This window comes from Peromyscus maniculatus, chromosome 9, assembly GCF_049852395.1.
Source record: "Peromyscus maniculatus bairdii isolate BWxNUB_F1_BW_parent chromosome 9, HU_Pman_BW_mat_3.1, whole genome shotgun sequence".
NCBI lineage: Eukaryota > Metazoa > Chordata > Mammalia > Rodentia > Cricetidae > Peromyscus > Peromyscus maniculatus.
Window position 1 is genome coordinate 34,071,307 of NC_134860.1, and position 13,738 is coordinate 34,085,044.

At 54.5% G+C, this 13,738-nt stretch overlaps 1 protein-coding gene across 4 annotated transcripts in view; it reads right to left on the bottom strand.

The window, feature by feature from the left end:
• Positions 1-13,738, bottom strand: part of Zmiz1 (zinc finger MIZ-type containing 1) — a 204,935-nt gene that overhangs the window by 88,747 nt on the left and 102,450 nt on the right. For all 4 annotated transcript variants that reach the window (XM_006991625.4, XM_006991626.4, XM_006991624.4 and 1 more), the window contains exons 4-5: positions 9,153-9,261; positions 5,160-5,273 (exon numbers count right to left, since the gene is read on the bottom strand). In XM_006991625.4, coding sequence (XP_006991687.1) covers positions 5,160-5,273; positions 9,153-9,212 — 174 coding nt within the window. In that variant the 5' untranslated portion in view covers positions 9,213-9,261. The remainder of the gene's footprint in view (positions 1-5,159; positions 5,274-9,152; positions 9,262-13,738) is intronic.

Consider the following 13,738-nt stretch of genomic DNA (forward strand, 5'->3'; position numbering starts at 1 on the left):
GGGGTAACACCACCTTAGCCAGAATGACCCCAGCTAGGCGCTAGGCGTCACCCCAGGGCTCCTGAACTTACCTTCCCAGGCCCAGGCCCAGGATGCTTCTTTCTCTTCAGGCCTCCCCCACCATACAGCAGGTGCTCACTGCCTCTGCTGTTCCCAGGCATCAGCACATCCTGGGGGTTTCCTGGAGATGCCCTGGATCCCTCACTGTCCTGCATCAACAGCCATGCCCTGAGAAACAGGGACTTGGGATTTCCTGCTCTTCCCGTAGCTGGCAGGCAGGGTGGCCTAGTGTGCGTTAACGGCTCCTAAAGCAGGCGGACCGGATGATCTACTTGGTTCTGTAGATCATCACACCTCAGCCTAGAAATGCAGACCCCTGTATCCTGGAGCTTAGCCTGGGGTCTGACTTAGCACCAAGTGAGAGTAAGCCCTGAATCTTATCCATCCGGAGAGATGGGAGCCTTGGAGGGTGTTGTGTGGAACTGGGTTTCCCCAGGGTCCAAGGAGAGACCCTGGAGGCTCTCGCCCATCTGACCGTCCTAGGAAGAACTATCCCTGGGTGACCTGTTGCTTCCAGGTCTATATTCTCACCTCATTAACAGTGGCAGGACAATGCTTCCTTGTTTGAAAGGAAGCAACTTGGAGAATGAGTCAGGAAGGAGGGCGGGGGGGGGGGGGGGGGGGGGGGGGGGGAGGGCCATGGCTGAGTCGGGAGGAGTCTTCCCAGACGCCCCTGCTGCTGAGGAAGGGAGACTCAGTCCAGACTCAGTCCTTAGGTCTCTGGGGGCCACCTACTTGGAGGCTGCTGTGAGGCTTCAGGGCTGCTGTGGGTTTAGCCTGGCATCCAGAGCCATCACAACAGCAAGGCATTTTTTCCTGCCCACTTTGGGGGATTGCCGCAAGGGCCCTAGAGCTGAAAGGGAAAACCTTCCAACCACGCCTGTGAGGCCAGCTCCTTTCCCTTTCTCCCTCATCCTGTTCTTTCTTTCTTTGGGAGGGTATCATTATGTAGCCCAGTCTGGCTTCCAACCTGGGATGCTTTGGAGCACTGCAGACATATCCCCATGCCTGACTCCCTCCTCATTTCAACTGAAGGGACCCAGAAGGCCAGATGGAGGGTCACAGAATCAGGGAGGAGCCAATGGTGTCCCCTTCCCCAGGACAACCAGTACCTGCTAGATCAGAGCTCTGGGCCCTTTGTCTCTTCTCTTGGGAACCCCCTGCAGGGCCAATGCCAGCCAGGATGGGGGCGCGGGGGTGGGGGGAGGCAGCTAATTTCACTTTGGGATGTTTGCTTAGCTTCTGATGCAAACAGAATCCTTCCCTGCTCCCCAAGTCTCTTTCCCACAGGCTCTCTGAGTCTCTAGCCACCTAGGGTGGAGGCTCCTCACTGTCTTGGCCCGGATCCCTAATACAATCTGGCTCATGGAGATTTTTCAAGGCAGGCACTCAGGGAAGTGGGGGAAGGTTCTCGACTTTCTGAGCTGCAGTTTAGATGTTGCAGTTCAGAAAGTCCAGAACCTTCCTCACTCCCCTTGAGTGCCTTCTGGCACAACAGCCTAGGGGGGCATCAGGGAGCTCAGCTGTGGAGTCCCTGCATTTGAACTGTGCAGGACGAAGGTTCTGCTGGGGGAATGTTGACGCCATTAACAGTATACTGAGAACTTGGCTCCCAGAGGACAAGGGTGTAGTATGTGTGTGTGTGTGGTCCAGGTAGTCTGGCCAATGAAAGGTCAAAGCCACAGCTCCCCACCTCCAGGGAGGCCCCTGGGCTCTGGGTCAGGGAAGCAAGGCAAAGGTTTTGTGCCTGGCCGATACCGGCCAGTCTTGCTGCTCTGGTTTGGAAAAATGATTCTAGCTGAGTTGAGCAAGAGCGGCCTGGGGTCATGAGCAGGCTGTAGGGTCATGAGCAGGCTGTGAAGACTTCAGGCCAGCGAGCTGGTGGGTCTGCTATTGCCAAGTCTGGCTTGTAGAAGGGGCTGTGGGCTCAAGCAGGTTTTTTGTTGTTGTTGTTGAAGAAGCTGAGACCCAGAAAGGGTTTCCTTAAGCCCACACAGCACAGGTGACAGAACAAGCCCCAGCCGGTGACACTGGACAGTCTCACGTGCTGCCCGGCCCCCAAGAAAATTTTACCAGGTAGGGTCCAGTGGCCACTGGTAAGGTGTGTCTCTCTGGGCAGCTTGTATCTCAGAGAGGCCTAGCTGTACTCCAGCGAGAGTCCCTAGGCATGAAGACAAGTGGCTGCCCTACTAGACAGGATGCATGCTAAAACCCAGCTAGTGTGAGGCTGCCCTTCTGCCGGGCCTGGCTGCCGCGCGTACCTAGACCTTGAGAGGGACACCTGGCAGGGGTGTTTAGTTTCAATACTTCAAAGGGTGAAAAACTGTCCCAGACACAGGACCGGGAGGGGACTTGCTTAAGGGAGTATATGGTCCTGCTGTTGCAGCTGATGCTCTGAATCTGAGGTCTGCAGGTGCTCCTTGCCAGTCATCCCACATCACTCAAGTGACTACCTATTCCCTGGGCCTCAGTTACTTCCACCTGTGAGATGGGTACAAATCTCCCACAGCTGGTAGATTGGAATGAGTCCAGACAGGCCTCCAGGGCTCAGTTCAGGTGGCCTGTGGCCCAGAGCCTCACACTTAAATTGAACCTGGGCAGTTTAGAATTTAGTGGCAAAGAAACAAAAAGCAAAACAAAACAAAACAGAAACCCAAACAACAACAACGATAACAACACCCCCTCCATGTCCATGTGTTGCCTGCAGCTGAGTGGTTTTTAATTTATATCTTCAAAGTAAGCCGGATCTGGAGGAATTTGGAGCCAGCTCTCAGAGGTCACCTAGGGAACTGTGTCAACCTACAGGCTTAGCTGCCTTTGGCTAGGGAGGGACCCAAGCCTGCGGTCCGGTGGTGGTGGTGGTGGTGGTGGTGGTGGTGGTGTGTGTGTGTTGGGGAGACCTTATCCTCCTTACCCTGTATTCATCTCCTCTTGCAGGCAGCACTAGATGAGGATGGTGACCCACCCCCACCCCGCTTCCCTGCCTACCTGGAACATTCTTTATATCTACCATGAAGATGGAGCCCCAGAAAAGAGACTGGATACCAAGGTCAACTTCTATGACTGTCCTCTCTCCAATTTCCTCCTGCAGCAGGCTCTCCTCAGCTCATAGGCCTGTGCAGCTGGGGCCATGTTTGTGTGTGTGTGTTGGGGTGTGTGTGTGTGGGGGGGCAACAGAGGGGCTTTTGAGGGCTCCCTCTGGTTGGGGGGCGGGCTGGAGGACAGGTGCAACAGCATGCTTTATTGTGGGGATGCGGTGAGAGGACCCAGTGAACGGACACAGTGCCCTCTGCTTGGAAAGGCTCATCGGGGTCCTCGGGGCGGAGTCCCTCCTCCAGGAAGGAAGGCCTGCCTTGTTGCTTGCTCACTTCCAGAACAGACCCCCACAGCTACTGTGCATACGCCAGCACAGCTCTCAATCTTCTGCTTCTTTGCCACCAGTACCTGTCCCTTCCAGCTGACACCCAGGTTCCGTTCTCCTGGCCTGTTGTTGGTTCTTCCCTGGGAACCTGAGTTCCTACTGTGTTTACCAGCAGAGACTTGGTAAATGTCTGCTGGATGATAAAGTCAAGGCAGTGCTAGTTCCTGGTCTATCCAGGCTGGCCAGGGCCAGTATCTCCCTCAGGTCCATGATCTGGGCAGGGCCAAGCTTGGGGCAGTATATGCTGGGGAAGCATATTAGTTTGTTTGATGATATTCTGTGCATGGCCCCCACCTTCTCTTGCCACTACAGTTACAGGAAACTGGGGCCTGGGCAACATCTGGCCCTCTCTATGGGGCTTAGGCCGGACCCAGATCCCACAAAGAGGATTAGGCAGTTGAGAGGAGAGGGGAGCTTGGGGGCTGAAGGACGAGGAAGACAGGACCATGCAGGTGGTTTGAGGGAGACAGATGGGGGCAGCTTCTGACAGAAGAGTCTCGGGAGGGTCTGGGCCATGTTACAGACAGACTGGAACATCTCCTCTAGGTTCAGGCGGGCCTCAGCTAGAGACTAAGCTGTTTTCAAGTCTGGGTGCCACGGCAGTCACTTGTGAGTCTTAGTGTCCTCTGTAAAACGGGCAGCTGGAAGGGACAGGTCGATTCTGGGAGGTGGCATGTGCCGCAGGAAGCTCAGCCTTTCTCAGAGCGAGAGAGGCCGATTATGCGCTCACCATGTTTCCCCTTGGAAGGTAGAGCTAAACTGTGCTCTCTGCTTCCCTCCTGGCTGGAGCCCCTCAAGAGATACCATTCCTGCCTGGCCACGCCTCCATTCCACAACCGGGACACACAGGCTCCCACAGCGTCATCCACGCTCCCTTCCAAGCCCACTACAGGTCTTCTGAGGACAGTTAACTGTCTCACCAGTTTCACTTTCAAATGCAAGCTACATGGTTAGGGGGAACACTTAAAAGCGAGGAAAGACCCCTCAGGTCCTTCTCGCCGGTCTCAAGTTCTGGGCCTCAGGTTTAAGGTCCTGTCCAGTCTGGATCCTAGAGCCCTACCCCGTGTTTTGGACACCAAGGGCCTTTGCACATGCTGCTTTGTGGCCCAGGGACCTGGCTGTGGTCAGCAGCTTGGCCAGCTGTGGCATATGCATGTGAGGTTTTGCACGACCAGCCCCACCTTTCAGCTGATAAAGGATCCATGCAGCTCTAACACTGGTTTCTCGGTCATTTCTCTACACAGCTGTCCCTTACTAAGAAATCAAGCTTAAGAAAGTTTTATTCCTCTTGGAGTTTCCAGGACTTGGCAGAGGGGGCCACACATGTTAAGTAAGGGATCAATCAAGGTTTATTTGTCCAGATGGATGAAGGTAACTGGGGCCTGATACGTGTTCTTGAGTGGATGGGTAGATGACCAGAGGGCAACTCAATGAATGTTCGGCAAATAAAGGGACAAGTGGCCATGGGAAAGGAAGGCAGAGTTCTTAGAAGTTGAGCTGTCCTGCTTCTCATGGAGTACTGGTCCCCACAGTGTGCTTCTCAATAGTGTGAGGAAGCCACACAACCCATATCAGACCTGGGGGGGACGGCAGGCACCTGCAGGGCCAGCTTGCAGTGTGGGCAGCTGCCCCACATCCGTGTTTCCCTGGGTGCTGGGTCGGGGAGGTGGAGACTCACCGTCAGGCAGCCCATAAGGCTCTGTTCAAAGGGCCGCTGGAAGGCTCGCGGGTCTCCACACCAATCCAGCAGCTCCGTGGCAGCATTGTGGAAGTTGGCGGGGTTCTGTAAGTGCTGTGGAGAAAGAGGAAAGGCTTGAGGCTGCCGGAGGAGGCCACCCCAGGCCTGGTCAGAAAGGACACCCACAGAATGGGCAGAAGGCAGGCCAGATTATCCAGCTTTATCAACCACCCCTCTATACAAGGCCTGGCTCACTGCAGCAGGATAAGGCCAGTAACCCACTTCAAAGAAAGAGCCAGGGCAGGTAAAGGAAGGCCGGAGCCATCAGACATCCAAGTGCTCTGAGGATGCAGCTGCTGGGGAGAGGTCTCAAAGGGGTTTTGGAAGATATCACAGGGTATCTCCAAGGTCCTGGTAGAAACCAGTTGTACACATACAGGATGCCAGCAGCTCCAGGACCCTTGGTAATGGTAGGGACAGCAGATCACACTGGCCTAGATGAACCCTGTAACCCACCTGCCTGTGGCTTGAGTGGATTGGCAACCAAGGCAGGGTGGGCCTAGGAGCTAGAATCCCCGGATAGGGCTCTGGGAGTCCCTCTGGGGTCAGGGCTCTGGGATCACTCTGCCTGCGTGCGCCCCTTATTAATCTAGGATGGGTCCCTTCACCTCTCCTCGCTTCGGTCATCCATCTGTAAGATGGGGAGGATGAACTGCCCACAGGGTCATGGGTGGTTTGGTTCCTCGCGCTTGTCATAGTATGGTTCATGCAAGGAAGAGCTTACAGTGAGGAGAGATAAGTGAACTCAATGAGAACACCCCTCTCCATGAGAAAAAGGGAGGGAAAACAAAAAACAGAGTGGAGAAAAGGGTCAGGTGAGCAGACACAGCCCGTGTCATGGGGCCGAGTGAGGATTAAACAAGACTGGGCTTATGTAGTCCAGGCAGAGTGCCTGACAGGTGGGGTGGTTCCACATGGGGCGGCCCTCGGCTCCATCTCCGTCTCCCAGAAGTTCCCTGCCTCCCCTGTGGGAGCCCAGCTGTGCGAGGCTCTCAGGCTTGGCTCTCTAAAGTGGCAGCTCCTTCTACAAGATCACCAGGAGAGGAGGGGCCTGCATACACAGCCCCACTCTTTGGGACAATGGCTGCCTGCCTTTGCTTCTGTTTCTACGTTTTCTTCTTCTCTGCCTTTCAGAGGCCTCAGGGAATGCTGGGGCTCTGATGGAGCGTGGCAGCCCAGCAGCTCCTTCTGGCTTGCACTCCCGCTGACAACTAGGTGTTTCATTTATTTATGTGATGTCACAACCAATCGGCAGTGTCAGCAATGCTCCTCCGGTGGTCACAGCAATGCTCTTTAGAGATCTGAGCTCCCGGACGGCCTCCGAGGCCGATCCCCAAGCCTGCTCTTGGTCAGGCCCTCTTGGAGCTCCAGCCTTCTGTATCTTGCCAGCCTGTGTCTCCCTCTTCACTCACACACAGCTGGCTCATTATGGGATGTATCCCACAGATGAGGTAAACAGCAGCATAGCGTCCCTTAGCTGGTTCTTGCCTGGAGCTCTGTGGCCTCGGCTGAGGCCCTTGCCTCTCTGCTCTGGTTGCTGCCCGCAGCCTCAATATGGCTTCAGTACGAAGAGAGACTGTGTCTTGACCCACAAAGTGCACACCTGACCCCAACTCCAGCCCAGCCATGGAGTCACGCAGCCCCAAGGATATTACTGAACCTCAGAGGCCTCATCTAGGAAAGGTGGGGGTGGGGCGGTGGCAGCTTGCAGGGCTATGGCCAAGTATAGAAGTGTGGGATAAGCATGTTACAGCGTGGGGCCAGGCATGGCTGGAGGCAAATGGTGCTTCCTATGCAGGAAGCCTTGCTTCTCTTATGACCATAGACTTCTCTTAAGTCTATAGACTCGGGTTGGGGATTTAGCTCAGTGGTAGATCGCTTGCCTAGCAAGCGCAAGGCCCTGGGTTCGATCCTCAGCTCCAAAAAAAGAAAAAAAAAAGTCTATAGACTCTAGAATCTAGAGGGTAGAAGCAACTTCCTAGATACTCCTTGTCCCGGCATAAGGTAAGGTCTGAAAGGAGTGATGGGTGGGTGTCCAGCTATCCTCATGACAGGTTCTCTCCACCTGGCCACTTCACAAGGGACCCCAGTGGCCCCGGGAGGGAAAGGGACAGGCTTAGGATGAACAGCTGGAGTAGGGACACATTTTGAATCACTGGCAGAGGCTCTCAGCAGTGGCTGATCCCGGATTCCAATGCCCTGTTTCCCATCAGAAAGCCCGCCCATCTCTACAATTCCTCAGGGGACTGGAGCTAGATCCATGATTGTTGAGTGTGTGGGCAGGAACTGCGCACACCAATGCTCCAACCAGGGCTGGCTCCCAGCTACCCAGCAGTCCCTCTGTGAATCACACAATCCATCCATGTGTCTATCCATTCATCCATCCAGAACAAATCCATCCACATATCTACCTGCCCATCCGCCCATTTGTCCATTAATTACTTTATCTATTCCTTACCCATCCACTCATTCATCTGTCCATTCATCTAAAAGCCAATTTATCCAGCCAGCCACCCATCCATTCATCTATCCATCTATCATCTATACCTACCCACTCATCTAACTCCCCAGCCATATGTCCATCTACCCACTCACCCACCATCCTCTTATAGAACCATTTATTGGTCCACTCTCCTCTGCACCCACCCAAAATACTATGGCCCCACCCTGGATGGACTGAGCCCCAGGTAGGACACTGTGGACTTTGAGAGATCCTCTCATCTCTGCTCAGGAGGGGAGCAGAATAGGTGAGGTTGGTTACCAGGTGACCAAGAAGCCCCTGAGCTCAGGCACAGGGTGTGCTGATGCTCTGAAAACTGCCTAGGGCCTGGGGAGGTTGCCGGGCACAGTGAACTGATTCGCAGTTCAGGATTCTTCCTGTGGCACTGAGATGACCAAGAGCCCTGAGAAGTGCACCCTGTGAAGCGGAAGCTTTGGTTCAGGCTAAAGAAGAGGAGCAGCCAACCCAGAGGGCTGCTGAGAAGGGCTGCAAGGTGCTGGGGTGCTGGTGCCAGGGACCGCTGGCGGCTGGGAGTGTGGCTGGGAAGGCTGTGCCAGAAGAATTTGGTGCGGGAGCCCAAGGTTATGAGGCCCAGGGTGGGAGCCACAGCCTGCACCTGTCAGGGTCCACCCAGCAGACATATTTGTCATCCATGCATGCAGACAATTGCCTTTCTATTTTGATTAAGTTGTAATGCCTGAGACTCCACAGTCCTCGGCTGGAGGTTGGGCCCAAGGTAGAGCATCATTTCTAGTTATCTCTGGTGGGGCGTGTCTAGTGAGGAGTTCCCTACTTACCAACAACCCATGTCCGGGGTGCTGGCGGTGAACTGCCACTGGGGCTCAGTCAGTGTGTGGGTAAGCTGGGGTAACCCCCACACTGTAGGATGAAGTTGTCCTAACACCACTAAGGTACTGTTCCCTTTCTGTGCCTCAGTTTCTTTTCTGTAAAATGATTTAGTTTCCAAGAACCTTTTCTTGTAACTTTTTGGCATAGGGTCTCATCTAGCCCAGCCTGGCCTCAAACCCGAGAAGTAGCTGAAAATGATCTTGAACTCCCGAACTTCCTGCTTCCATCTACCTAGTGTATGCAACCACAGAAGTGCGTCACCATACCAGGCCTTTTCTCACTGTTGTTAGCAAATAGCTGGAGCAGGGAGCCGGGGAGCAGAGGTCTGGGAAGGGACGTGGCAGGAAGTGGACCACGGTGCGAGACGCCTCACTGCATGTTCACCACAGCTCAAAGCATGGAAGCAAAGCCCAGGGAAGGCAGCACACTGGCCCAGAGTCACACAGCTGGGTCTGGGTGAGGCGGTGCTGGCGTTCATGTGTGTGTGAGAGTCTAGGGTTAGGCTGGCCCTCAGGGACCATCCTGCTGCAGCACAGACCTGCTCCCTGCCTCCCCTCTGCACCCTGCCAGCCGGCCACACTCACCTGCTTGATGCACTGCAGACGGTCATTGGTCTGCTGGATGTGCCTGTCCATAGAATTCATTCTGGCCGTTTCGCTGGTTTCTACCCGAGAGCCATGAACGTGGTCCAGCCTGAGGAGAGAGGAGAGAGGGTGTCACTGGGTGGTGCTACACCTGACGACCTTGCCCAGCCTTCCCGCTATTAGCCTCCCCCTTCAACACTGGCAGTCCTGCCCTGGAGGGGCCCTGGGTGCCCAGCGTTATCCTGCAGTCTTCCAGCAAGAAGGTGAAAGTGGGGGTTGTGGTGTATTTATTTCTCCCGTCGTCATCCCGACCCTCATTTCACTGTCCTGGTACTTGTCAAATGTTTATACTCCCTGACACCCAACTCCAGGCCCATCATTTCTTTATCATTTCAGTGACTGTCTTGTTTGTTGATGTCCTGGGTAGTTTTATGTCAACTTGACACAAGCTAAAGTCATTTGAGAGGAAGGAGCCTCAGTTGGGAAAAAAAAAAAAAAAACACAAAAACCTGCCTTCATAACATCAGGTTGTGGCCAGAAAAGCCTGTGGGGCATTTTCTTAATTAGTAACTGATGGGAGAGGGCCCAGCCCATTGTGGGTGGTGCCATCCCTGGGCTGGTGGTCCTGGGTTCTACAAGAAAGCAGGCTGAGCGAGCCATGGGGAGCAAGCCAGTAAGCAGCATCTCTCCACGGCCTCTGCATCAGCTCCAGGGCCCCATCCCATTTGACTTCCTGCCTTGGTTCCCGCCCCCCCCCCCCCCCCCACCGTGGGCTGTAATTCAGTGTATGTAAGCTAAGTAAACCCTTTCCTCCCCAAGTTGCTTTTGGTCACGGTGTTTCATCACAGTGATAGTAACCCGACTAGGACAACTGATCCATCCATCCATCCATCCATCCATCCATCCATCCATCCATCCATCCATCCATCCACTGTTCGTTTCCATCTGCTCAGCCCTGTGCTTCCACTGGCCCGGGAACACTGCAGGATCTCCAGTGCTGGGGCCCAGTGCATGGCCTAGGAAAATGACATGATCTTCCAGTGTTCAAGAAACTCTTGGCACACATATGCGTCATCACAGCATTTGCAAGGCTGAGGCAGGAGGATTACCAGTTTTGCTGACACTCTGTCTCAAAAGAAAAAAAAACCCTGCATTTACCCTAGGTCACCTTCTAGGTGACAACTGGTTGAGCTTCTGCTAATGGTCAGGTGCTGGTCCAGACCCTGGGCACTGACGGGTACTGGAGTAGTCCCACATTGTAAACGAGGAAACCGTGACTCAGTTTACCGTTGGTCTTGTAAGAGCTAGGGCAGAATCCTGGCTTTCCTGTTCCAACCTGCTGATATTAATGGTGGAGACTGGGGTCATTAACACCAGAAACGAATGGAAGTGTTGGGTCTGAATTCCACATTGCAAGGGGAGAGGATGTGAAAGCTAAGGGTCCAGGGCCTGAGGAGAGGTTAGCACTAGGCAGAAGAATTGGGACATGGAAGGGACAGTCTGGCTTCTGTGCCTGCTGTTTTCACTGGCGGCCCAGTTCTGAGGCATGGCTGAGCTAATATGGAAACCTCTGCCCTTCTAACCATGAACACGCTGTTCTTTCCATGCCTGTAAGGCTGGTGGCCACCGTCTCCTTTACATTTCTATCTCAAGCCATGACTGGGCCCCCTGAGGATGTCCTTGTTCCACTCAACCCATCCGAAGGGAGTGGTTTCCAAGGCCACCCCAGAACCTGAGCGTAGCACCCTGCGGTCGGGAAGTGACGAGTGCTTGGCAGCCAGCAGAGGTCGCTCTGCAGCCACAGAAGCAGCGCTCGGCTATGCTTGCCTCTAGGTGCCTTTAGAAGTCCTTATAAACCCTTAGTGGCTGCAGCTCTAGCACCCAGGAAGGTCTGGGCTCTCTATCAACCCAAAGCAATGCCTGGTAGCCTCTTCCACTCTGTTGTCCTCTGAGTGGTTGTGGGCTCCGTCAGGGACCTTGACTATGCAGCTATCTCTGCGTAAAGCCTTCCTAGTTAACCTGGGGTCTGCAATGGGTGCCCGCTCCGCCACCCTCCCACTGGATGAACCGAACCGGGTAAGGAGCTGGGTCTCAATTTCTCTTAACTGTAAAATGAAGGGCTGGGCTCGTCATCCTCTGGCAGTGTGCCAAACTCCAGCATCTCTGAGGGCTCTGGCTGCCTGGAAACTCCACCTCAGTAGGAACAGAGCACTCAACTTCAAAATTCAAAGGTTCTTCCCAAGCTGGGGAGCCTGCTGCCTGGAAAACTCCATGAGAGCCCCACCCCCAAGATGGACCAATGCCCCAGACACTGCCTCTTTTTGAAGCTATGCCTGGTCAGGGTTCATTACATGTATGGAAGGTTTTAGGTGACGACATGGGAGTCAGGCTGAGTCTTCCCAATTTCCAGGGGTGGTCGTGCTGGGAGGAGCTTCGATTTACACTGTCATCTCCTAGCAAAGCTCAGGCCAAGTCTGCCCTGTGGATGGAAAGCCTCTCTGAGAATGAACTGTGGAGAACTGAAGGCTAAGAAGCCAGCCTCTTCAACTATGCCAGGGGCAGAACGGAGCAGACAGAAGCCTCAAATGGACAAGAACCCTCTGGCTGTCTTACACATAGGGCCCTGCCCTGGATTCTTCCCTGGACACAGGGACAGGGCATTTTTACCATACTGTGGGCACTCAGAGCCCTTTATGCAGCACCCTAGTGTGGCAGGAACACCTCACAAACACTTTACAGACAGCTCTTTTCTTACTTTTCAGGCCTAGCCAGCGATCCCGAGCACCTCCAGGTGGAGGTGTTTTTGCACTGTTTGTGCACCTGCGTGCCCCCTCTGCACTCTCCAGAGCCGGTGTGTGCACACATGGGCTGCTGGCCCAGATGCACTCGAGCACACACGTCTCCTGACAGCTTGCACAGGCAAGTAGCACATCTCCGGGGAGCTGTGTGAGCAGCGGTGTGCAGCAATGATTCAATCACCATGCACATCTGCAGTGCGCGTAGGGGGTGGGGGGGTGGGGCCGGCAGCGGGGGTGGGGGGCTCTTCCAACAGCCTGAGTAGAGATTGGGCTCTGAAACAGGACCAGGGCTGGTCAGCTGGGGACAGCCTTGCTAGGTGATAGATAGATAGATAGATAGATAGATAGATAGATAGATAGATAGATAGATAGATAGATAGATAGATAGATAGAGTGAGTGAGTGAGTGAGTGAGTGAGTGAGTGAGGCTCTAGGGTACCATCCCAGCTTTAGATTTTGAGAGGGAAAGGCTCAGCCATGGCCTTTCCTGGCCTGGCCCCCCACCTCCCACCACTTTTAGCTCACATCCCAACTCCCTCCCTTGGACAGCTGGCTGACTCCTGGTCTGAGCTCTGAAGACTTTGCTACAGCTTTGACTCGGCCTGCCCTCAGGTCAGACTGCCTGCCCCTTTCACTCATCAAGGTCTAGTAAACTGTGACCCCCAGTGGCACTGCTCACTCACTCTACTCCTGTCTTCTCAGTATCTCTGTCATACACCTGTCTCCCCTTCAGCTGTGACGTGTGGCACTAACGTGTCTTAAATCCCACACCCAGAATGTGCTCATTCGATGGACAGCCAAGCGAGGGTGCATGGCCATGGCTAAGGTACTGAGCATTGAAATGTTAGCTGTACCCAGGGGATCTTTTCTTAAGGAGTGACTCTTGTCCCATGGGTGAAAAGGACGATTTCTGGCAGTCCATGGGCAAACTTTTTTCATTTTCATAGTGAAGTCTTGGGTCTAGGAAAATGACCAAGAGTTGAGTTCATACGTCTTATTTAAGATGGAGTTGAGCTACTTAACCTATGGCTGATCTGAGTTCAAAGTCATTTTGAATGTAGCTTTAGTGGGGTGGGTGGGGTGGATGGGGCTGAGGTAAGGGAAGCTCTGAGGTAGACCTCCACCCTCCTCATCTTGAAAGGGAAGTCATGGAAGCCCCGAGAAACGGGAAGCAAAGGCAGGTGGAGGGAGTGACTCCGACTTTGGCGTTCTACTCCAGGGGAGTCTGGAAGAAGGGCAGGCAGAAGGAGCCAGAGGAGTGAGGAAGCCCTGGGCAGCTGCTGGGGACCAGCTGTCCTTCTCTAGGTCAGGCAGTGAGGGCAGGCCCTGGGCAGGCAGGAGGCCTGTCCAGGGCGGCGCTCCAGTGGGTGGTGGGCTGAGGGCCAGGCCTTCCTGGCTGTGGGCTTTGGGAAGGCCCTTTCACCTCCTGAGCCTGTGTCTTCTATGGGAGGACAGGAAATCTCCTCCCCTCCCTGCTGGGCTGAGGAGCGGAGCGAGCGAGCAAAGACACTCGGGAGGAAGGATTCTGGAAGGCCCACACCTGCTTCCTCTATCCAAGCAGCAAACACCCTGTGACCAGACTCCATAAGGCCCACACCATCTGGCCAGTGACTGCAGAGGCTCTGGCTCCGTGTTGGAGGTTTCTGGAAGGGTGGACCCTCTTCTCTCAGTGACCCCATCTTCCAGCACCCACCCTATCCACAGGAGCCTCCACTGTTGGCGTTGGTTAAAGGAAAACTACAGAGCCTTCCCTTCGGAGCCAGGTCCCGAAGGGCAGCCCCACCTAGCC